The sequence below is a fragment of the Camelina sativa genome, chromosome 7 (assembly GCF_030686135.1).
Source record: "Camelina sativa cultivar CO46 ecotype springtype chromosome 7, ASM3068613v1".
Lineage (NCBI taxonomy): Eukaryota > Viridiplantae > Streptophyta > Magnoliopsida > Brassicales > Brassicaceae > Camelina > Camelina sativa.
Genome location: NC_141886.1, coordinates 7,934,665 through 7,958,632, shown reverse-complemented (window position 1 = coordinate 7,958,632; position 23,968 = coordinate 7,934,665). Strand labels below are relative to the sequence as shown.

At 41.0% G+C, this 23,968-nt stretch overlaps 5 protein-coding genes across 6 annotated transcripts; 4 read left to right on the top strand and 1 right to left on the bottom strand.

Moving 5' to 3' along the window:
* The first annotated feature begins 877 nt into the window (after nt 1-877).
* On the top strand, nt 878-3,599 carry LOC104700698 (putative GATA transcription factor 13). 2 transcript variants are annotated; one of them, XM_010416241.3, is made up of 3 exons: nt 878-1,185; nt 1,574-1,793; nt 2,867-3,599. In XM_010416241.3, the coding sequence occupies exons 2-3, from the start codon at nt 1,584-1,586 to the stop codon at nt 3,347-3,349; spliced, it is 693 nt and encodes a 230-aa protein (XP_010414543.2). In that variant the 5' UTR covers nt 878-1,185; nt 1,574-1,583; the 3' UTR covers nt 3,350-3,599. The 2 variants fall into 2 exon arrangements, with proteins under 2 accessions (XP_010414543.2, XP_010414542.2); XM_010416240.3 differs by having other exon boundaries at nt 2,861-3,599.
* A 2,533-nt stretch (nt 3,600-6,132) lies between these two features.
* On the top strand, nt 6,133-8,235 carry LOC147941025 (uncharacterized). Its single transcript, XM_087458355.1, has 5 exons — nt 6,133-6,391; nt 6,475-6,609; nt 6,699-7,279; nt 7,333-7,594; nt 7,820-8,235. Exons 1-5 carry the CDS (start codon nt 6,133-6,135, stop codon nt 8,233-8,235), a joined length of 1,653 nt encoding a protein of 550 aa, XP_087314481.1.
* A 953-nt stretch (nt 8,236-9,188) lies between these two features.
* Nucleotides 9,189-9,870, top strand: LOC147941024 (uncharacterized). The gene is made up of 3 exons (XM_087458354.1): nt 9,189-9,323; nt 9,408-9,548; nt 9,670-9,870. Exons 1-3 carry the CDS (start codon nt 9,189-9,191, stop codon nt 9,868-9,870), a joined length of 477 nt encoding a protein of 158 aa, XP_087314480.1.
* Nucleotides 9,871-15,257: 5,387 nt separating this feature from the next.
* On the bottom strand, nt 15,258-17,306 carry LOC147941023 (uncharacterized). The gene is made up of 2 exons (XM_087458352.1): nt 15,998-17,306; nt 15,258-15,889 (listed from the first exon to the last, which is right to left on the bottom strand). Exons 1-2 carry the CDS (start codon nt 17,304-17,306, stop codon nt 15,258-15,260), a joined length of 1,941 nt encoding a protein of 646 aa, XP_087314478.1.
* A 2,785-nt stretch (nt 17,307-20,091) lies between these two features.
* On the top strand, nt 20,092-23,248 carry LOC104700697 (putative GATA transcription factor 13). Its single transcript, XM_010416239.2, has 3 exons — nt 20,092-20,426; nt 20,959-21,220; nt 22,348-23,248. Exons 2-3 carry the CDS (start codon nt 20,969-20,971, stop codon nt 22,954-22,956), a joined length of 861 nt encoding a protein of 286 aa, XP_010414541.1. The 5' UTR covers nt 20,092-20,426; nt 20,959-20,968; the 3' UTR covers nt 22,957-23,248.
* Nucleotides 23,249-23,968: the final 720 nt, after the last annotated feature.

Sequence of the window (23,968 nt, the reverse complement as noted above, 5' to 3'; positions counted from 1 at the left end):
ATATACTTTAAAATATTAGTATTAAAAAATAGAGTTACTTCTATAGAATAATCCTAGCATTTCTTCTATTTTGGAGAAGATTTTATTTTATAAAAGAATCTAGAGGGAAAAAAAAATAGACGGAGATTGGAGATGTCTTAACTTTAACAACAAAATTATAAACCATGAATCATAAACCCAACCTTAAACCTTTAGTTCAACCTACTTTTACAAACTGTAAACCATATTAAGAATAAAAATAATAACTACAGTTTCTTTTAAATTTTAACTACAGCTTATTCTAAAATTTTTAACATCATTTTCCTTCACTTAGTTAGTATGCTAATAAAATCTGTTTTAAGATGATACGAAGTTCATTAATCAAAATTAATCTTAAATTTATGAAAGTCGTCTTAACAAATGATTTTACTAAATTTCTTACACGGTTTGTTTTTTGTCGTAACAAATATTAGGACCATCACTTGTTGAACATTTATTATCGAAGAAAAACCGGTTAAATTAGTAACATCAAAAACATTAATATCAGCTTAGTCAAATAATCTGAAATATATATTTTTTTAACTCATACGACAAAATTTCATATTACCCTGAACTTGCAGATAATTTTCTACAATTAAAAAACATTAATTTATTGTTTAATTAATATAATAATAAAATACCAGTATCCCAACAACAAGAAAAAGAATGATTTTTTTTTTTTTAAGTAACAATTAATCAGAAGTTTACTGTATTTTGTATTTTTCAGAAAGAAAAGACAATAAAACTACTAAGTTTCTTAGATATATTTTTTATTATCACTTATACAGGTTGTAATAAAATATGATTAGGTTAAAATATTCTTGAATCTATATCATTGGTGCAAAATCTCAAAAATCTCAAGTTAAGATAAGTTTTGATAATAACAATAATAATAATAGCTGTATTTTTTTTTCCTCTAAAAATGTGTATATATATATTTTTCTTAAATGAATTGCTTAATATAATCTTTTGAATATAAATCCTTCCATTAAAACTTGTCTCAATTTCCTGATATTGTACAAATTAAAACTTGTCTCTATCTATCTCATGTTCTGTAATCCCTAAATCCCCAATTGGGACAAATTAGTGTCTCTCTCTCGCTCTCCCACACACCCTTTGCTCGTGCTTGGGGAATGCGTTCTGTGTAGTCAGCAGCTGTATTGGAAGGTTCGGGAGTCTCTGTCTCACTCTCTTTCTCTTCCGTTTTCTCAATTATCTCTGTTGTGTTTTTTGGATTATGAGACAGTACAAATGTAAAAAAAGATGATTTGTTCTTGGTCTCGTGTTTTGTTTGTGTTCTTATGATTTCTCGAAATGGGTTTGATTTCAAATGACGAATTGATTATTAAAAATGAAATATTTTTTGCCTGAAATTTAAAAAGTTATGATTTTTTTTTTCTTAATTGTAAAGAGGAAATTAAAAATGAAATCTTTTTGACTCAAATTTAGTCTTTTTTTTTGCCATTACTGTTCTGAAACTTTTTGCTTTATTGTTACTCTCTATTGAGTCAACATATTGAATTTTTATGTTGTTACTTGGTTGTTTTTTGGGCAGTGAGTGAGAAATGAGTAACGGTTCTTGGTTACCTGAAGAGGACTTGAAGGTTCTAGCGGATAATTTCTTCGATACTCTTGTTGATCATATGGATGATTTTCCCCTTGAAAACATCGAAACCGCTGATGATGATGAGGAAGATCGGGTTGCCGGGTTTCAAAACCTCGGTCCTCCACCATTCGATGTGCTAGCAAGTTTGTACACTGAGCTCACTTGCAAGGTACAGCGTGTGCGAGTCTAGAAGCCCGCACACCATAACACCAATTTGCATTATCTATAGATTTAGCATTGTGACCACATTTATTGCATATAACTTCTTTCATTATGCCACTTTTAACAGCATGCAAATCTTTGATTAAGGAAAGTTGTAACATAAGCTTCCATAGCTTTTTATTGCGTGATATGCAACTTGATATATATTGTTCATGCAATCGCATTCCACATTTGCAATTTGTATTAGGAAGAGATTTTGGTACACTTGCAACAACATGTCAATTGTTTTGGATTTAAACTTTAGTGTGTTTTTATTGCATCATTTTGAATTTCAAAAAAATCACTCTTATCTACATTAGGAAAGTGCTTCATTTTGAATTGAAACTTCATTTATTTACGTCACACATACATGTTACTTCAGTAGATTATCCACACAATCACAGAGGAAAATAATTTTGTCTCAGTGTTAGCTAATGCTTCTGTGAGTTTGAAACACAATTGCTATTTTCTTACCCATTTAGGAAAGCAATCCTCAGGATGGTGCAGTCGAGAGTTTATATGTTAAGTCTTTGAAGGTATATGAGAAAAGAGTGTGCAGTGTCTTAGGTCTTTCACTTAAGCTTTTCATGTGTCAAAAGTCCATGGATGGGAATAGTTGCTATCTATATATATAGGATATGGCTAGATAGGTATGGGCGTTGAGTGTCTGTGTGCCTTCAGGGTTCGGCTGGTTGCGTTGGCAGGGAGAGTTGTGGGGTTCTCTTTAGTAAAACACAAAGTTACTTTGGTTAGCGTAGTGTCTGTGCTTGGTCTTGAGAGGAACAAAGGAGTAAACTGTTTTCTAAATCTATCAGTGCGTATACTTTTCTTATGGCTCTCTTCATTCTGAACAAATTTTCTTTGTTTCTCACTTAACTTGAGGGAGACAAACCATAATTGGCATCATATCAAATCCTGTTTTGTAAGGAGAGAAACTGATGAAGATCATGTCTTCTTTTTCTTTACTTTTTGTATGCATTTGAATACGTTAGTGAGTTTAGATTCGTTTACTTTGACTGACTTCATGCTGTGCAGAAGCAGGCGAGTTCTTCAGATGTCTCGTCTACTGTTGATAGCTCCCCTCCTGATGTCAAAGTCTTGAAGGTAATTCAGTCTACAAGCCCAGTCTCAGTTCTCGAGAACACCAACGGTTCCGCCTTGTCCCATAACCAAAACAGAATTCAGAGACTTGGAGCAGAGATGTCTCAGCAGTTGGTTCCGGATGAATCAGAATCTGAAACTTACCTCTCTTCTGAGAATTCTGCCAAGAATAAACGCAAGAAACAGAAGAGTCCTGCCCGGAAATGCACTCATTGCGAGACAACCAGGACCCCGCAGTGGAGGGAAGGACCCCGTGGGCCTAGAACCCTCTGCAATGCTTGCGGAGTACGGTTCAGATCAGGCCGTCTTTTTCCAGAATACCGTCCAGCATCAAGCCCGACCTTCGTCCCAACTGTACATTCAAATATGCACAGAAAGATCGTAGAGATGAGAAGGAAAGATGAAGACCAGCTTGATACCTGAAAGATCCGTACCGTGACTTCCTGAGCATATATAGGAGACTAAAACAGGGCTTTGTAACTTCAGCAGACCCAGTGAGTTTGGTCTATGATAAAAACATATCCGTAGAATTGGTTAACTATCTTCTCTTGGAAGACTGATAGTGTTTGTCTTTTTTTTTGTTTATCTGATGCGGAGAGTTTAGGGTACTTTTTGTTGAAATTTAGGGTCTTCGTTGTTGTTTGGTTATGTTTGAAAGAAGATGTTTGGCTGATATCTATTTTTTATCAGAGTAGTGTAGTGTAGTGTATTGCACCTTAGGCTTGGGGTTCGTATCTCCTCACTAAAAAGAGGACTATTAACCCTCTTTGGTCCCCGACCTGAGGGGTTTACGGGTCTATTGCCAGAGCCTCTCGAATAAGAGTGATGTAATGCCATTTTTTGTTTTGTTAAGCTATATATTTGTAGAGCTGCTCTTATGGATGCGGTCAGCTGAAGAGTTAATCACTTCATGTTTGAAAAAATGATAATGTAAACTATAAAAATAAGATAATTAGGTCGTGCTAAACATTAATAATTAAGTTTAACTGGCTTATTTTTGTTTATATGTATATTTTGATCAAATTAATTGGGCTAATGTGGTAGTTTGATTTTTTTTAAATGGGTTATGTTAGGACAATATGGTTCAACCTAGTTTTGATAATATTTTGAGAAGGGAGTCAATTTAAATATAAAAAAAATAAAAAAACAAAAAAACAAAAGTTAACCTATTTTTTTAAAATCCATGGGGTGTCTTTTTAGTTAACTCTTTCGACAAGTCAACATTAACAAAGATTTTTGCAACATCAAAATTGGAGCATGCAGACGCACAGGATGACCTGCTGCACTTGTTATGAAACTTAGTCCCTCCCAAGAATACATATTCATCGGAACATTTATCAGAAAAACCCATAAAGGCACAAATGTCTTCTCCGCTTGCTCTTCTTCCGCATTTGGAGTCCACTTAGTAACCACCATTGGCACTTCTGCCATATTCCACATACCTCTTTTGAGAATCCGAGCACGAACCAGTGGATTACTAACCCGAAATCTCAGAGTTGTGGCATTAACTTCGTAGACATCAGTCTTTTGCGAATCAATCCCCTGCTTCCAAATTTTATTGACAATAACATGAACTTTAGCAACATGTGGCGCCGTATCTAGAAACTTCCCGACTATAAAATCTTCCCAGAGCGGTGTAACATTTTCTATAACCTCATCAGGGATCTCTACAGATCCATGGGTGATTTTAATGAAAATTTAGATGGGGAGGAACGAACACTCACGCTTTGAGCGCCTGCCTAATTGTTGAAAGATTTCTACTAGACTGAGAATAATGATTTAAAGAGGGCGAAACAAAGGACTTTTATTCTGACAGCCAAAGATCGCTGAGTTTACAAAGTATTCCGATATATGCCGAACGGCTATTTACAGAATTATGTATTCTCAATATGACTATTTAACTTCGTGCTAGAATCAGACTTATGTCAGACTCCTGCTCCAGATCCCTCCCTTCCTTCTCCATGCTTGTCCCTCGGTATTTATAGCTGATGGGACGTCTCAACCTCATACCTCAAAATCAATGTGGTACCACTTTAGGGCAAAGTCGGTGATTGTCTCTTTGCAGGCTGTCGTTCGATGGGCTGTCCGTCTTTATTGGGCCTTCTAGAAACTCTGTCGGCCTGATAAGGATGATCTGGTCAGTCAAAGATTTTGAGGCTTAGGTTGACTATTCGGGAATGGGCTAGGTTGGAGGCCTGTTAAGGCAGGGTGAAACCCATATCCAACCATTGTCCCCCCTAAGTTCATTGCGGTCGATCTTGATTTGAGCCAATGAGTTTTTGTTTGTGAATTTTTGGCATGGCCCATTTACGAAATATCATTCTGGGGTCTCGCGTTTTCTTTGGAGAAAGTCAGATCAAAGCGTCGCGACTTGGGAATCGTGCCGTTTTGCGCCCAATCGCGGTGTCTAGGGTTTCTCTTTCCTCCTCTTATAAAAGAAGGGTTTTTGGAGCGTTTTTCTCACTTCTTCTCCAGCCGCAAAATTCGAGGTAACCCCTTTATACCTTTAGCTAGTTGCTTTTCCTGTAATTTTAAGCTTGTCATATTAGTAGCATTCGGTTGGATTGTTGTTGTAATTGCTGATCTCGATTATAATGTCGAACTCATGTGAGGATTACATGAGGGAGCGTTCGACATCTAGTTCCTCTGGGGCCAGATCGTCTAATCATGCTTTCGGTATGTCTGATTCCGAGACATCGACAGAATCACCGAGGCTTGCGAGGCGGTCCAAAAGGTGCCGACCAAGGAGCCGGTCTCCTAAATTTAGAGCCAGTCTTGGGTCCCTCTCTTCGTCTGACACACCCGTTGAGCCAGAAACGGTTGGTTTTGCTCCTGATCGAGTAAACCGCTTCGATTCTCCTCGTTCTCGTGATGATGCGAGGTCTGCTAACGCCTCATCCGGAGATGAGATCGAGGTTGGCGAAGGGGTTGACTATCATGACGCTCCTTTTGACTCTGGTCTGACGCTCTGTGATGCCGAATCGCTTTTTGCCATGACTGATTTTTGTAAGCCTCCTCGGCATGCTTCTATTGTATGTCCATCATCCGATGATCGGGTGTTTAAGTGCCCGGATGGGTATATTAGCTTGTACGAGCCTTATTTCACGAAAGGGGGTCTTCGCTTTCCAATCTCGGCCTTCTTGATGGACTACTGTTGGCGTCGTCAAATAGTGATTACTCAGCTCACCGTCTATACGATTTGAAATATGGTCGGTCTCAAATATCTCACCGACCAGTGCGAGGTTAAATTGACGGCTTGCTTCGTCGAGAATATGATGCGCTTTACCAGGCATAAAGGGTTTAATGGTATTTGGTATGCTAGCGCAATCCTGGGGCATAAGTTGATGGATCACCCACCATCGAAAACCCATACTTGGTTGAACAAATATTTTTACGCTAAGGTCGATGATGCCTCGGTAGAAGATACGTCGTTAGGCTTTAAAATCGAATGGAATTTGTCCCCTGGTAGTTTCTTGGGCGGACCCTGCTTTCTCTCCTTGTGTTAGTTTACCGATCACTGATCGTTTTGCTCTTTTCTTTGTTTTCAGAGTTGGTTGACAAGTCAGTTGATCCGCCAAATTCCGATTTTTTTGAGGTTCGCGACTTGCTTAGGAGGCAGACGGTTCTCGATTGGAGGAGTATCCCTCAATTGGATCAGGCTAGGGGCAGGAAACCGGTGAGAGGTATGATCCTGACAAGTTTACTAATTTTGGTCGGTCTGCTTATTTTGCCTTGTTCTCTTCTTGTTAAGGATCTCGATTTGTGTTTGCAGGACGTCCGAATAGCAAGAAGATGGTTAAGATGGGAGTCCCTAAATTCTCTGGCAAGCCCGTTTCAAAGAAGAAGGATTCGGTGGAAGAGAAAGAGCTACAACTGGCCTTGAAGAAGAGTTCGGTTGATCATTCATCTGTCCAGAGTTCTCGAGCTGCATGCGCCTCGGGCAGTCGGGCTCCTGATAGTAAGTCCTCTCGCGATAAGGGGAAAACTGGTGATGCTAGCAAGCGAGACATGGACATTGTCCCGATCGATCTTACAGCTGAGAAAGATCGCTCCTCTTCGAAGAACCTATCTAACTCGGTAGGGGATTTTGGCAAACATAAGGACATACCATCTGGTTCTGACGGTCTGGTTGTGTTCAAAAAGCCGAGAACTTCTTCACTTGATCTGAAAGATAAGGGAGTCCAGTCTTCCCACTCTGTCCATATTCGTTATGCGAAGGACACTCCTTTTTTGTCTGATAAGAAGGAATGTGGTGCTCTCATCCGCGAGATCTCTAGAGTGTCGGGTGATCGTTCCGAAGGTGACTTAAAGGAGTCCGACGCATTCGATGAATGCGCTCGACATGATCTTCAGGTTCTAGTTTCTTTTTTTTTTAAAGGGAAATTTTTTGTTTAATGTGGTGTCAGTCAGCGAGCGCGGTGTATTCGATGGTCTGCCAGTATGAACGCAGGTTGAAGACTGCTGAACGAGACATTGTTCAAGCTGAAGCTGGATTGAAGGAGTCTCAGAGTCAGATTGGAAAATACCGGTCTGAAGCTTCTAAGGCCTGGCGGGACTCCAATTGTCTGAAGGAGGAGAACCTCCAACTGCAGGGGGCGTTAGAACGTTCTTGTGCTGATGTGACTCGCTTGGAGGCTGCTGCTCGCCAGGCTGCTGAGGACCATGACCGTTAGCTGAAGCTGGCTGTCGATAAGAGGGCTGAGGAGGTTCGTCGCGAAGTGAAGGAAGGCTACCGCAAACGGTCAAACCAGATCCGTCAGCACATATTGGATGCTAGGCGTGCATTTTACTCGATGATGATGAAGGCTCAAGCGAATGGCATTGCGAAGCAGATTGACGATCTCGTGAAGAGTGGTTGTCCAATTCCTGCCTGAACGATCAACTTTGTGTCAGACGGCTCGACTTTTTGGGATAATGTGGTTGAAGGTATTGAAATTTATCCATTGGTTACTGATGGATACGTGGTGACTCCAACTGCTGAGCATGTCGTTGCCAACCCGCGCCGTATACCAGGTTACGACGAAGTCGCTGATTTTGACGAGTACGGCTCAAACATGCCGTCTGCTGCTGCCGAAGACGTGGAAACCGAGCTGCCTCATGGGAATGGCGACGAACTGACTCTAGATGTTGGGTCACAGATGGCACCGCAGGAAACGCATGAGCAGGATATCGTAACCAGACTTGCCTTGGCGGATGCATCTGTGACTCCGATTTCTGAGGGTATAGAGGGGCATACCATCCAGATCCCGGGACTTGTCAGTTCCGCAGCCGTGGTGGACCCGTTAGCTCCTGTGCTTCCGAAGGCGTGAATGAAGCTGATCCCGTATAGGCCGTGTGTGGCTTTTAAATAACGCCGCTTGTGGCTTTAACTATCTTTAAGACCTCTTTATGTGTTTTCTTTCTCTTTTTTTTAATGAACTTGAACTCTAGTGGGGGAAATGGGATTTGTCCGTTTTTACTCTCCCCCTTATTTTGAATATGGACGATGTAGTTATCAGTTAAACTATTTTGCAAAATTTGGAATTTGCCATTGTCCTTTTTTTTTTTACGAGCTGGAGGGCAAGTCAAGCAAACTTAGAATTTGCCATTGTCCTTTTTTTTTTTTGACGAGCTGGGGGGCAAGTGAGGCAAAGTTAGAATTTGCCATTGTCCCCCTTTTTTTGACGATCTGGGAGCAAGTCAGGCAAAGTAGAATTTGCCATAACTCCCCCCATCCTTTTTTGACGAGTTGGGGGCAAGTCTAAGCAAAGTTGGAATTTGCTATAGCCCCCCCCCCCCTATTTTTGATGAGCTAGGGGCGAGTCTAAGCAAAGTTACAATTTGCTATAGTTCCCACCTTTTTTTTTGACGAGCTGGGGGAGAGTCTAAGCAAATTTTGAATTTGGTATAGCTCCCCCCTTTTTTGACGAGTTGGAGACTTTGTGGAGGCGGGGACTCGCAACCTTTGGACCCTTCAATTTTTTCGTAGTAAATGCTTGACTTGAATGGTGAATTACTTTTCCGAGGCATTTCTCATCATTACCGCGCGTGGGTGTTGCGTGTGGCGCAATTTTTATTGCAGAATCTTGATTGGCGGAAGAGGGAGGCGCAATGAAAGCTGGTAAGTGGACGGGCGCTTGATTAATGCGACGTCTCTTCGCTTTCCCTTCATCCTTGCTATATAAAGGGAGGTGGGGGTGGGGGAGTAAACCAGACAACCTCTTATTTTCAACGAATAACTCTGCCTTGCTATACATTCTCTTGCTCCCTTTCTTGTTTGATCATGAGTGACTCCGATGATTCCGGGGAGTGGGTTCCGGTGAACCGTGACCGTCTCTCTTCCCCACGGATGGGACCATTGACAAGTCGTGACCGGATCATTTTTGGTCGTCCCCGAACCGATCACTCACCGTTGCCAGTTCGTATCGATACGGTTTAACCTAGTGATGGGTCAGGTCGCTTCATCGAAGCTCGTCCAAATGAGTTGTTCTTCTCTTGGAAGAAACCACCGGTTGCGGCTACGTCACCACCTTTTCGGCCGTTGCTGCGGGATTTTGTGCCGGGCGTTGCTGAGATTCCGCCGGAGTTTCTTCGGTCCTTGACTCCCGAGGAAAGGCGTCAGGCGGTTAGCTGGTTCAGGACGGTTAGTTCGTCATTCGTCTTTTGCTTTGTTTCAAAATTGTCGTTCTCGAATTCTTGACTGTTTGGTTTTGCTTTTGCTTTTGTTTTCCTCTTTCCTCTCCCCTTTTTTTTTGTTCTGGTAGATTGAAATTCAGCATCGTGCCTATCGTCGTCAACATAAGTTCCTGGTCGAGCAGATGATGGATCTCGAGATGGGAATGAGGAAATTGGAGGCTGGGCCGGAGGATTGGGAGCGGTTCGGGTTCGGGAGATTCCGTATGATGCCTTTTTGGCTTCGTGACCGAGATTGTGCTCTTAACCGTGAGGGTCATGGGGGTCGCTAAGGACGCCTTGCATGTTGTTTACCTTTATGAACTGAACTAGTTTGTGCGCCCGTATGTAGGGTTGCTATTGGGCATACTATGCGTTTCTTTTTTTTTTTTATTTGCGGAACATTGCACCCGGTCTCCGGGTTTTGTTTTAAGATATGATATGCTATGTTTGTTGTTTCTTTTTTTTTGTTTGGCTGTTCACGACAGTGAGACGTCTCTCAACTTATTGTGTCAAGCCGGATGACTATATTCGGGACCATATGCTTTTTGCTTGTAGTTTGCTTTTGCAGGGGGTTGCTGTTAAATTTCAGTTGCGGGAAGCGTTGAATTCGCCTATTGAAGCCCGACTTATACCTTGCCATGGATCGAAGGAATTGTGCGCAAGTGGCGACTTACTTTGCTCGTCGAACATGGATTATTTGCGTACATTCCTTGGAGCCCGGCTTTTACCCACACTTCGCATGGATTGTGGCATTTTGTTTGCATTGTTGTTTTTTTTTTAGTCGTACAATTGGCCAAATTGCCGACCTTATTTTTTGCATGTTTTGCATGTTATTATTCTCTTCCTTTTTTTTTTAAGGGGCATTTTTCGTGTTATGATGCTTATCAAACTTTGTAAGAAAATATGCTTAATAAAAGGAATATTGAGGTAACTTTGCAAAGTGATTTTATAAGTAGTCGCTGCATCTTTTCAGATCGTAGTTCAAATCACATAAAATAACGGAAATATATATATATATATATATATATATATATATATATATATATATATTTTTAATAGAAGCAACGCTTGAGATTGCCGGCATTCCATGATAGCGGAATAGCTTCTCCGGACATGGTCATTAGCTCGTAGACTCCTGGACAGACAACTTTGGAAAGGTTGTACGGACCTTCCCATTTTGCGTCGAGCTTTCCTGCGTTGAGCTCGGCTGTATTCTCAACTACTTTGCATAAAACGAGATCGCCTTCTCTGAAAGATCACAAATTGACCTTTTTGTTGTAGTATCGAGCTGCCGCTTGTTGGTAGTTCTGAATCTGGAGTAAGGCATGATCTCGCAATTCCTCAATCTCGTCCAGGTTATCATAGAGCATTTCTTCGTTTAACTCTGGGTTTCTGACACTGACTTCGGCTGGTGCCAATGCCTCTAAATCGTATGCCAGCGAGAACGGGGTTTGCCATGAAGCTCTTCGGGGGTTCGTTCGATGTGACCATAGTACGCCGTCCAGTTTTTCGGCCCAGAGTCCTTTCTTTTCTTCGAGTCGCTTCTTTAATATATTTATAATTGTCTTGTTAGTTGTTTCCGCCTGGTCGTTACCTTGGGGGTACCTCGGCGTTGACTTGCTAAGGCGGATGCGCCAACTTGCACAGAAGTCGTCAAATTTCTTGGATATGAATTGCGACCCGTTATCGGTGACGATCTCATAGGGTAGTCTGTGTCGGCATATTATCTTTTTCCAAACAAAATTTTGGACCTCGTTTGCTTGGATTTTCTTGTAGGACTCTGCCTCGACCCATTTGGTAAAGTAGTCCGTCAATATTAGGAGGAATTTTCTGCCGCGCGAGGCAGGCAGTGGTCCGACAATATCCATCTCCCATCTTATGAACGGGTATGGCACTGTTGTGGTGGAGAGTAATTCTGCCAGGGCGTACTACTTGTAGAAAGGCTCTCAACCGGGATCACCCGACGTAATTCTGGGTCCAAGGTTGATGCTAGGACAACTAGACCATCTGCGGGAGCATTAGCACTTCGGGGTATTTTGTCGACTACGAAGTGATCAAATTCCTGTGCAAGCTCCCTTACTATCTTCAAGTAGACATCCATACGACCGCATTTGGTGCCGTATTCACCATTGTACTGATTGGCGACGAGCTGGGAGTCGCAGTAGGCATGGAGTCGCTTTACGTCGATCCCTGCTGCGATTCGCATCCCGGCAAGTAATGCTTTGTATTCTGACTCATTGTTTGTTGCTGTGAAGTTGAGACAGAACGATTGCTCGACGACGCTCCGTCGACGTGTAGATACCAATTCTCTTCGGCAATAAAGTCTGCCAATACCTGAGACTTCATGCATGTCCGGCCAAGGTACTCGATGTCATACTCGCATAATTCAACTGCCCATTTTGCCATACGACCGGATTGTCCCGGACTGTGAAGAATTTGCCTTAGGGGTTGATTTGTCAGGATTGCGATCGTATGTGACTGGAAATAGGGCCTAAGTATACGAGCCGAGATGACCACGGCGTAGGCTATTTTTTCCAAATTTGGATAACGTAGCTCGGCCCCGTCCAAAGTCTTAGTGACGTATAAAATAGGCTTTTGCTCGCCTCGGTCATCTCTGACTAGTACCCCGCTGACTGCCGATCCGGAAACAGCGATATACAGGTAGAGCTTCTCTCCTTCTTTGGGCTTCGAGAGTATGGCTGGGGTGGTCAAATAAGTTTTTAACTCGACGAATGCTTGCTCGTATTCGGTCGTCTACTCGTATTCCTTATTCGTGGATCGTAGCAACTGATAAAACAGCAAGCTTTTGTCGGTTGACCGCGAGATGAATTGGTTAAGGGCTGCTATTCTGCCGGTCAGACGCTGGACTTTGCGCTTGTTCCTTGGCGAGGGCATATCGAGTATAGCCTTGATTTGCTTCGGGTTCGCCTCTATTCCTCATTTGGTGACGATGTACCCTAGGAATTCACCGGACGTTATGCCAATTGAACATTTCGCCGGGTTGAGCTTCATGTTATACTTGTTCAGAGTCTAAAAGCATTTCCGCAAATGCTCGACATGATTGCTTGCGCTTGCAGACTTGACTTGCATATCGTTGATCTATACCTCCATGGTTATCCCCAGCTGGTCGGCGAACATCTTATTGGCGAGACGTTGATAGGTGGCCCCAGCATTCTTTAGACCGAACGGCATGACCTTGTAGCAGAACGTGCCTTGATCGGTGATAAAGGCAGTCTTCTTGCGGTCATCGGTGTGCATCAAGATTTGGTCATATCCTGAGAAGGCATCCATGAAGGAGAGTAGTGCATTTCCTGTTGTGGCTTCGACGAGCCTCTCAATATGCGGCAACGGGTAACTATCCTTAGGGCAAGCTTTGTTTAGGTCGGTGAGGTCGATGCAGACCCTGTTTTTCCCGTTTTTTCTTTTTCACTACTACCGGGTTTGCTAACCATTCGGGATATTTGACTTCCATGATAGATCCTGTCGCGAGCAACTTCTTGACCTTATCGTTTACTGCCTTGGATCTTTCAGGGCCGAGCTTACGCCGCTTTTGCTTGACTGGTTTGTAGGTCAGGTCAATGATACACAGAGTTTTAAACCCTATTTTCCTACTGCAAGTGCATAGCAAAGAAGTATTACTTAGGGGTCGAATCCCACGAAGACCAAGTTTTACTCTATGGTTCTATTGGTTCAATTTCAAGCTAAGACAATTCAAAGTTGGGTTTGTTTGGTAACAGTAACGCGATTAAAACGGTATAAAAAAAGCAATAAGCAAAACACTAGATCAGGGGTAATTCTCGGGAATTTCAGAGATAGCAACTAAACAACTATTCAGGGCATAGATTTAGTATCAGTCTCGAACTCAAACATAAATATAAACTGATCCACTGTCGTGGTATCAATAACTCTATCTGATCGATTCTGTGCGGAAACGCGGACCACGTGCTCAGACATCCGGAGCACATGCTCGGCGGTCCATAAACCCTAAACTGTCGTTTGAGCCCAGAATCGCAGACAAGCATTAAAGAACAGGAATGATAAGTTCACAAATCACCTACACATCAACTTTCGCAGGTCTAGGATAATTTGCCCACTAATGTCTTTTCTAGCAACCTATTACACTTTTGATGAATAGATAAACATAAAATCATAGATTGGGTGATCAAATCAACCTTAGCATTAATACTAACAATAGTGAAGACAATCGATTATGTAGAACCCTATTTGTGTTATGTTGCTAACCCATGAAACCCCTTTTGAAACCTCTAATCTAGCAAAGAAAACTATTTAGACATAGAGAAATGAATCATTGCAAAAGATGAGAAATTCAATGACATAAAAATAAAAAGGGTTCAGAGAATGCTTCCAAGGTAGCCGCTCTTCTCCCTCTCACAAAAACGTCCCTCAAAAACAAAAGAAAAGGGTATATTATCTCTCCTAAAAACCCTAGGTTAAATAGCATACAAGTAGAGAAAAATAAGGAAAGAATCCAAATTCAAATCTTCCTATTAAAAAGCGATCTCAGCCCTCTTTCTCTCACAAAGGATCGCCTAAAATAAGGGGAATTAGGCAGGGAATCGGCGCCTAGATGCTTGCCACGTGTCGTCATGAATCCGTAGAGTTGGGAGCATGTGCTCGGAAATCAGGAGCATGTGCTCCTGGGTCTAAAATCAGCTTTTCTGCTCCAATTCAACTCCTTTCTGCTCCCATTGCTCCTGCTGTTCCAATCCTTGCTTTTAGCTTCCTAGCCTCTTATTATAACCTGAAAAGGACTCAAACAACTACAAAACTATCAAATAAACGGGGTCAAAGTGAGTCAATACCGTAACATATCAGTCAACGTTAAGCTCATGGCTCGTGATGTCCATGCTAATTCCAACCAAGTTTTCGAAAGACCAGGCAAAAGTGGAAGCATTGTCTTTCAAGAATTGAACCAAGTCTGCTCTTATTGCTGGGTCAAGGTCCGCGCCAATCCCGATGCACCGCTTTGGGTCGTTCTCGTCGATATTGATTTCGTCGATCAGATGATGACTCGGGATTTTCTCAGGGCTGGGAGTTGGTAACTTGTCCAGCTATTTCTTTGATTGCTATAAGTCGGCGGCTTTTTGTAGTTTGCACTCAATAACGAAACAGCTCTTGGCGTCTGCCTGATTTCCCTTGATCATATATATTTGGCCGGACAGAGGGAATTTAACACACTGATGGTAAGTTGATGGGACAGCCTGCATGTTGTGCATCCAGGAGGACCCTAGAATGATGTTGTAGACTGCTGGCTTGTCGACGACAACAAACTTATGCCACGAGGATGTGCCTGACACGTAGATTGGTAATTTGATTATGCCGGACGACATCATGTAGTTTCCGTTGAATCCCGTCAACGGCCTGATCGACGGTTTATTTTTGTTGTTGTTAACTTCCATTTTGTCGAGGACGTCTTAGAAGATGACGTTGACACAGCTCCCCATGTCGACCATAATCCTTGTTACCTCGCTTTCGCCGATGTGCAGCTCGATGACAAGAGGATCGTTGTGTGGGAAGTTGACTCCAACCAGGTCTTCTGCCTCTGTGATCGCTGGAACGAATGATGGGACCTTAACCAGCCATATTGCGGCCGTGTCGGCCTTTACGTAATCACGGATGGAGCGCACAGAATCCCTACAAGCTGTCCTGCCCCCGATCATGTCGACATGACGTCGTGGTGGCCATTGAGTTGTCGTCGGGTCGGCATAAAGGGTGTAATTGCCAAGCGCTGTTGGTACGTTGAGACCACGACCTTCATTTTATTGAACAAAGGCGTTCCGAGGATGACATTATATGCGGTTGGCCTATCGACGACGGCGAAACCGAAGAGGTGAACTGTTCCGCCGACGTATACCGGGAGCATGACCGTGCCTAGGGAAGTGATGGAGCTCCCATCGAAACCAGTCAGAGTTTGCACCTCTGGCATAGCAAGATGCAGGTCAACTTTTATCTGGGAAAGCGTTCTCCTAAAGATAACATTTACTAAACTTCCCGTGTCAATTAAGACATCCGGGAATAGGCAATCGCCGATATTCATTTCGACAACCACAGGTCCTGCGGGCAAAGTTGGCAACCGGGCAGCATCTTCTTCTCTGAACATGATTGGAGCGTACGATCGGCAAGTAGATGTGCTCCGAGGTAACCAATCGCGTTTGGTTCTATCGACGTCGTGGATAGGATACACGACGCGGGGTGAATTAGGGTCGAATGGGAGGCTTCCCTTAATTACATTGATTATGCGACGGGTCGGGGGTGGCGGCACGTCAGCCGGCTGGTTTTCCTGTCCGCCTGCCTGGTTACCAGCTTCGGGCTGGTTATTGGGCACTGGTCGGTTATTTGGACGACCTTGTTGCCCTAGGCGTCCTCGTGCGTTACCTCATCCTCGTGGGGCGTTACTTTTGTACTGGCGCAGCTGCACTGTGACCTCGCCGTTGAGATATTTTCCTAGCAATGCGTTTTGTAGGTGTCTATAAGACTGCGTTGAATGTCCGGTGTATTCATGCAATTCGCGGTAGAGGTTATGGTCAGGCTCCTCCCTCGCGCCCTTTGGTAGGGTCGTCGGTATTAGAGCTGACGAGCTAGTGACTGGGGGCGGTGGGGCGTCATTGACCAGGTACGTCACGCCACGTTTCTTACTATCTGTGAGGTAGTCTTTATCGAGATGCTGACGAGGCTCGTGGTATACCTCTTTTGCCTTGCCGGTCGACGGCTGGGTTCCGGTGGAGGAGCGCTTTTTATCGAAGACGACCTTTTCCTCTTCCATTTTGATATGGACTGCTGCTCGATGGAGGGCATCTTGGAAAGTTGGGAATCTGTTCAACTTAAGATCTTCGCGGAACTTTGACTCATACCATAGGGCCTTTTGGAGAGCGGCGAGCGAAACGCTATGGGGGGTGTTCACCTGTGAGGCAATCTTTTTAAACCTTTCCATGAATTTTCGTAGTGGCTCATGTTCTCCCTGCTCGATATTATGGAGGTCGGCGATTGTCGCGGTAGGGATGGCCAGGATCGAGTACTGCTTTAAAAAGGTCAATGAGAGCGTGCGGAAGCTATCGATTGAGTCGGGTGGCAAGGAAGAAAACCAGCCCAGGGCATCGCCACTCAAGTTTTCTATAAACAGTTGGCACTTCCCGGCGTTGAGCTCTTCCGGGGGAAATTCGCATCGATGGATCGCAATCTCAAAGGACGTTAAATGATGGGTTGGATCTGAGTCTCCCTTGTATGGGGTCAGGTGCTTGATTTTGCAATCCGGACGGACGACGACCCGGCGAATTCGCGCAGTAAACGAAGTCTTCTTGGATTGCTCTAGCATGTGGTCCACATCAGGTGCCGCGCTAGTAGCTTGATGGAACTTGCTTGTGACATCTTTGATCTGACTTTTGAGCTCGGCCAATTCTCCGTTTTGACCCTTCTCGGCTCTATTGGTGGCTTCTGGCTGTTCGGCATTTTCTTGCAACCTTGCACAGATGTTGGAAAGAGAAGTGAAACGTTCCTCCGTTTTCTTGTCTCGGGCCTCTATTTTCTCGAGTATGCTCCGCATCAATGCGCCTACGTCCAAGGCACTTGTTCCCTCCCCTATCGATCCGTTTAGTGTTGTCGGGGCTCGGGTAGGCGGAATATGTGGGAGTTCTTCTTGGACTTGTTGAATGCGGTCCGGCGTTTCCGCTACGTAGCCATCGCTCCCAGTGGTCTCCCCTTCTCTCATTTTGAAGACGTACTGCTCTTTGATGTTGGACTTCCTTTAAAAGCTCTCCTTGTTTGTTTCCCTGGATGCGCACCAAATGTTGAAAGATTTCTACTAGACTGAGAATAATGATTTAAAGAGGGCGAAACAAAGGACTTTTATTCTGACAGCCAAAGATCGCTGAGTTTACAAAGTATTCCGATATATGCCGAACGGCTATTTACAGAATTATGTATTCTCAATATGACTATTTAACTTCGTGCTAGAATCAGACTTATGTCAGACTCCTGCTCCAGATCCCTCCCTTCCTTCTCCATGCTTGTCCCTCGGTATTTATAGCTGATGGGACGTCTCAATCTCATACCTCAAGATCGATGTGGTACCACTTTAGGGCAAAGTCGGTGATCTCCTCTTTGCAGGCTGTCGTTCGATGGGTTGTCCGTCTTTATTGGGCCTTCTATAAACTCTGTCGGCCCGATAAGGATGATCTGGTCAGTCAAAGATTATCAGGGTTAGGTTGACTATTCAGGAATGGGCTAGGTTGGAGGCCTGTTAAGGCAGGGTGAACCCATATCCAACACTAATCTTTCTCCGGGTATGCAGAATTTTCAAGCTGTGGTAAGGCATTGTTCACTGACAGATATGGGCTCACATAGTCCATTATTCACTTGGTGCAACAAATGTAACGAGGGGGTCATCTGTAAAAAAATTAGATTGTGTACTTATTAATAATGTCTGGCTCCATCAGTATTCAAAGGCGTATTTTGTCTTCGAAGCAGGGGGCCTGCTTGGATCACCTAAGAAGTCGAATTCAGATTCAGAAAAAGAAAGCCTGCAACGAAGAGACCTTTTAAATTTGTCAACTCAATTGCAACAATGCCGGAGTTGTACCGGTGAATGATACACCTTTTCTGTTTCACTCTACTTCTGCAATGTTCCGATTTTCAAAGAAACTTAAGAATCTGAAGCCCCTGATCAGAAACTTAAGTCGAGATAAATTGGGTGGTTTACCGCAAAGAGTGACAGCGGCATATGCAGAACTGTGCGAGAAGCAGACCGAGACACTCTCATGTCAAACAGATGAAACAATAAGAGAGGAAACAGAGGCGTATCAGAAGTAAAATGATTTGTCAACCTTGGAAGAGAGTTTTCTAAAGCAGATATCGAAGCTTCATTGGCTTCAAGTTGGTGATCAGAACAACAAAGTTTTCCATATGCAGTGAAGCTCCGAGAATCAAAAAAACTTTGACATACACCAACTTCAAAATATTCAAAATATTCAAAAGAGGATCACCTTGCTTCAGAGTTCAGAACTTTGACATACACCAACAACAAACCCTTGGAGAAACCATTGACAAGAATATTCAAAATAGGATCACCTTACTTCAGAACTCGGAAAAAAAAACTATGAAGACCTGTTAGTTTTTTTGGCTTTCAAATAGAACTTAAATTGTAAACAGAGTGGGAAAAAACCACCTCAAAAATGCTGCAGTTGATGTAACACTGGTTTTTTGTGATGAATAAATTTTACATTCATTCAAAAAGAAAAATCCATGGGTGTCAATTGACCCCCATGGTTTCATATTGCCTCCTCTCCTGGTTGATTCGCTCGCCAAGCATTGTCTTAGCTTGTACGACCATAACATTTGAAGAGCAATATAAGTATTTGGGTGCACACAAAAAAAAAACTACTAAGTTCCTAACCTTTACTCTATTTTACAGTAAGCTATAAAGCGGGGTTGAAATATTTTACTTTGTAATAGAGTTTAGAAAAAATAATTGAGATGGATTGGTCCGATTGGAGATGTCCTATATATGTATTTTTCTATTTTCGCTTTAGAGTTTAGTAATGTTTCTGTATTACTCTAAAATAGAGGTCTCAGTATTAGTATAAAAAATAGAGTTACTCCTATAGAATAATCATATCATTTCTTTTATTTTGAAAAAGACTTTATTCTATAATAGAATTTAGAAGAAGAAAATAGAGTAGGGTTGGATCATAAACCCAACAAAATTGTAACCATGAATCATAAACCCAACCTTCAACCTCTAATTCAACCTAGTTTTATAAACTGTAAACAATATTAAGAGCAAAAGTAATAACTACAGTTTCTTCTAATTTTTAACATCATTTACACTCACTTAGTTAGTATGTTAATTAAATCTGTTTTACGAGGAATACTAAGTTCATTAATCGAATAACCTAAAATTTATGAAAGTCGTCTTAACAAATGATTTTACTAAAAAAAATTGTACTAAATTACATACACCATTTATTTTTAGTGTCGAAACAAAATTTTAGTGTCATCGCTTGTAGAATATTGTCGAAGACAAATCCGTAAATTAATAGCAGTAAAAAAATTTAACATAATTTTAGTCAGATAATCTGAACTCATTTTAAAAAAAAATCTCATATTTCAAGGTAATTTTTTAAAATTAAAGAGTACTAATTTATTATGTAATTAATATAATTTTGAATAATACAATACCATTTACCCATCAACAATAAAAAGAATGAAAATAAAGTTATTTTTTAAGTATCAATTAAGTTTACTGTATTTCTAAGGTATTTTACTAAGTTTCTTAGATATTTTGTTTTGTCATCACTTATACAGATTGTGATCAAATATGAGTAAGCTAAAATATTCTTGAACCTATATATCATTGGTACAAAATCTCAACGTTATGATAAGTTTTGATGATAATAATAATAGCTGTAATTTTTTCCTCTGAAATTGTATAAATTCTTTTTTTTTTTCTTAAATGAATTGCTTAATATAATATTTTGAATAGATACCTTCCATTAAAACTTGTCTCAGTTTCCTGCAATTGTACAAAATAATCTAAAATTTTCTTTAAAGTGAAGTAAATCTTTAGAAATATAAAATTTTGGAAACTCATTTTTCCCAAACAACAAAAAAAAAAGAAAAAAGAAAAACAAAATTGAATGGTAAAGTCAAAGATGACACACAATTGAAATCCCCGTGTACATTAACAACATTACCTCTCTCCCTCTCTCTCTATCTATCTCATGTTCTGTAATCCCTAAATCCCCAATTTGGGACAAATTAGTGTCTTTCTCTCACACCCCTGCTCGTGCTTGGGGAATGCGTTCTGTGCAGTCAGCTGCTGTATCGGAAGGTTCGTGTGTCTCTCTCTCTGTCTCACTCTCTTTCTCTTCCATTTTTTCTCAATTATCTCTGTTTTTTTTCTGATTATGAGACAGTGCAAAATGTAAAAAGAAGATGTTTTGTTCTTCGTTATGATTCTTCCTTGTCTCGTGTTTTGTTATTATGTGCCCTAAAACTGTTAAAACGGAGACTGTTCTCATGATTTTCTCGAAATGGGTTTGAATTCAAATGTTGAATTGAATATTAAAAATGAAATCTTTTTTTGCCTAAAAATTCTAAGCCAATTTATATGTAACGACGAAACTAAAAATGATTTTTTTTTTTTTTGACTCAATTTAGTCTTTTTTTTTGCCATTTCTGTTCTGTAAATTTGCTTTATTGTTGCTTTCTCTCTCTATTGAGTCAACATATTGAGTGAGCAAATGGGAAATTGAAGTTTAGTCATACATACGCTGGTTCATTGTTACTTGGCTTGGCTTTGCTTAAACTTATGTTTATGTTGTTTGCTCTGTCTTGTCTATGTTTTTTTTTTTATTGAGCAGTGAGTGACAAATGAGTAACGGTTCTTGGTTACCTGAAGAGGACTTCAAGGGTTTAGCTGATAATTTCTTTGACAATCTTGTTGAGCATATGGATGAGTTCCCCCTTGAAGACATCGAAACCGCTGATGATGATGAGGAAGAAGATTGGGTTACCGGGTTTAAAAACCTCGGCCCTCCACCATTGGATGTGCTAACGAGTTTGTCCTCTGAGTTCAATTGCAAGGTGCAGCGTGTGCGAGTCCACAAGCCTGCAACCATTGTGGTGAGTCTTTCTTAGGCTTGTACACATTTAATTAAGCATCTCACTTGATAGATTATTTACTTTGCATCATTTATGCAACTTGATATCACTTCCCACATTTGCATTAGGAATATTTTGGTACACTGCAATATGTCAATGTTTTTGGATTTAAGCTTCATTTTGGTAGCTAATTTGCGTTGAAAAGAATCACTCTTACCTGCATTAGGAAAGTGCATCATTTTGGATTGAAACTTCATTTATTTATGTTACTTGATTGTTCATACGATTACAATATCCATTTGCTTTTTACCGAATTATGTGTGTGTTAAAGTCAAAGAATCACGCTTCTTATGTATCGGTTATGCATTATTTAGGCTAGAGATGTTCATCACACATACATGTTACTTCGGTAGATTATCCACATTCCACACAATCACAATGCACATTATTTGCTAGAGGAAAATAGTTTTGTGTGTAATGCTTCTGTGGGTTTGAAACACAATTACTATTTTCTTACCCAGTTAGGAAAGCACCTGAGAAAGTAAGAGTATGTATGTGAAGTCTTTGAAGGTATATGTGAAAAGGACTGTGCAGTGTCTTAGGTCTTTAACTTTACCTTTTCCTGTGTCAAATTCCCATGGATAGGAATAGTTGCCAACTCAGCAGCTGGTTTATATATATATATATATATATATATAGGATGTGGGTAGATAGGTAAGGGAGTTGAGTGTTTCTGTGGTTGTTTAGGGCCTTTGTGGCAGGGAAAGTTTTTTGGGTATTCTTGACCTCTTCAACAAAACTTTAAATTAGTTTGGTTAGTTAAGTGTCTGTGTTTGTTCTTGAGAGGAACAAAGGAGAACTGTTTTCTAATTCTATCAGTTTGTATGTGTATATGTAGCACAAGAAGGATTAGGCTTAGTATCATTGTCAATCTGATATTGAACTCTGTTGATATATGAGGAACCATGCTCATGTTTGTTTCGTTTGTATACTTTTCTTTGTTTCTCATTTAACTTGATAGAGACATACCATAATTGCAGCATATCAGATCCTGTTTTGTAAGGAGAGAAACTGATGAAGATCATGTGTTCTTTTTTTTATGTTACTGAGTTTAGATTCATTTACTTTGATTGACTTCATGCGTGCAGAAGCAGTCGAGTTCTTCGGATGTCTCTTCTACTGTTGATAACTCCCCTCCTGATGTCAAAGTCTCGAAGCTGTTTCAGTCTTCAAGCCCAGTCTCAGTTGTCGACAACACCACCAACGGTTCCGTCTTGTCCCAAAACCAAAACAGAATTCAGAGACTGGCCTTTCTTGTGAAAGGCATCAGAAGCAAACGCAAACGCCCCACAACGCTTAGATTCTTCCAGTCACTTGGAGCAGAGATGTCTCAGCATTTCGTTCCGGATGAATCAGAATCTGAAACTTACCTCTCTTCTGAGAGTTTTGCCAAGAAGCGCAAGAAGAACAAGAGTCGTCCGGCCCCGTCGGTCTCCAGTCCAGAACTATTTAACTCAGATGGGACTGTCCGGAAATGCACTCATTGCGAGACAACTAGGACACCGCAGTGGAGGGAAGGACCATGTGGGCGTAACACCCTATGCAATGCTTGCGGGGTACGGTTCAGGTCAGGCCGTCTTGTTCCAGAATACCGTCCAGCATCAAGCCCGACCTTCATCCCAACCGTGCATTCAAATTCGCACAGAAAGATCATTGAGATGAAGACTAGAACAGAAAGATCCGAGCATAGAGACTAAAAACAGGGCTTTTGTAACTTCAGTAGACCAAATGAGTTTTCTAATTAATTCACGCTTTTTTGTGTGTTTCCGCTTGTTTAGTACCATCATTTTCGATGTCGTTATTTTTTTATAGAATTATTAAGCTTATTTAGGAGAAAAAATAGTACATGGTATAATTAAAGCTATATTAAATATTGAGATTAGGTCTGCGTACTTACGCCGGTATAAGAATTATGTGTAGAATTCTATTGAAAATATTTGAATTTTAATAGTATCCCATATATCAATTCTATATTTTATTTGGTAAAAAGATTTTAAAATCGGTTTTAAACTTAATGCACTTCATCTTGTAATATAATTTGTTTGATAGTATTTTTTTTTTTTGCGGGAATAATATTCTGACTTTTTAACTTCTAGTAGCCATTGATTCTGACATTTTAACTTTCAATAGACATCCTCATCTCTATAAGCTGAAGCTAGCTAAGTCATGTTAAATTCGAGGAGGTACACATATGCTATCTTTGATTTTGTTCAATAAATTGTAAAATGCTTATACTAACTTTTATCAATCTTTATGGAGGTTCAGCTTGGAACATTTTTCGGGCAACTCTGTAGAGTAACAACCTTCATCCAGAAGTTAAAGACAGTGGTATTGTTTTTATGTTTATGTTTTTGAGTAATCAATTCTACATGAAATAACGACTATCAATCTAAAGTGTCTGTTTTGACTGATTTTATTTCTTTTTGTTGTTTTCTATATTGTTACTGGAGTGGAAGGTAGAGGTAACTTACTCCAGAATTTTCAGACAAAGATTGGTGTTCATGATCTGGAGGCTGCAAGACCTGCAATGAGGATCATCTTAAGCTTTGAAATGTAAGTATATTATCTTGATTAGCATAATATAATAATTTGTTGATAGACAACTTGTAATTTACGTTTTGTTTTGGACAGACGGAAAGAGATAGTGTTTGATCTTGATGAATACAATCAGTTTTTGTTCGATGCGAGTGATCCAACTAATGGCCAACA

Coding starts and splice junctions, on each gene's coding strand:
- LOC147941024 (XM_087458354.1), top strand. CDS start 9,189: ATGAGTGACTCCGATGATTCCGGGGAGTGGGTTCCGGTGAACCGTGAC. Junction 9,324..9,407: donor CCGATCACTCACCGTTGCCA/GTTCGTATCGAT, acceptor TTCTCTTGGAAG/AAACCACCGGTTGCGGCTAC. Junction 9,549..9,669: donor CGGTTAGCTGGTTCAGGACG/GTTAGTTCGTCA, acceptor TTGTTCTGGTAG/ATTGAAATTCAGCATCGTGC.
- LOC104700697 (XM_010416239.2), top strand. CDS start 20,969: ATGAGTAACGGTTCTTGGTTACCTGAAGAGGACTTCAAGGGTTTAGCT. Junction 21,221..22,347: donor ACAAGCCTGCAACCATTGTG/GTGAGTCTTTCT, acceptor TCATGCGTGCAG/AAGCAGTCGAGTTCTTCGGA.
- LOC147941023 (XM_087458352.1), bottom strand. CDS start 17,306: ATGAGAGAAGGGGAGACCACTGGGAGCGATGGCTACGTAGCGGAAACG. Junction 15,890..15,997: donor GCAGCTGCGCCAGTACAAAA/GTAACGCCCCAC, acceptor GTAACCAGGCAG/GCGGACAGGAAAACCAGCCG.
- LOC147941025 (XM_087458355.1), top strand. CDS start 6,133: ATGGTCGGTCTCAAATATCTCACCGACCAGTGCGAGGTTAAATTGACG. Junction 6,392..6,474: donor CGAATGGAATTTGTCCCCTG/GTAGTTTCTTGG, acceptor CTTTGTTTTCAG/AGTTGGTTGACAAGTCAGTT. Junction 7,280..7,332: donor GCGCTCGACATGATCTTCAG/GTTCTAGTTTCT, acceptor ATGTGGTGTCAG/TCAGCGAGCGCGGTGTATTC.
- LOC104700698 (XM_010416240.3), top strand. CDS start 1,584: ATGAGTAACGGTTCTTGGTTACCTGAAGAGGACTTGAAGGTTCTAGCG. Junction 1,794..2,860: donor ACACTGAGCTCACTTGCAAG/GTACAGCGTGTG, acceptor CATGCTGTGCAG/AAGCAGGCGAGTTCTTCAGA.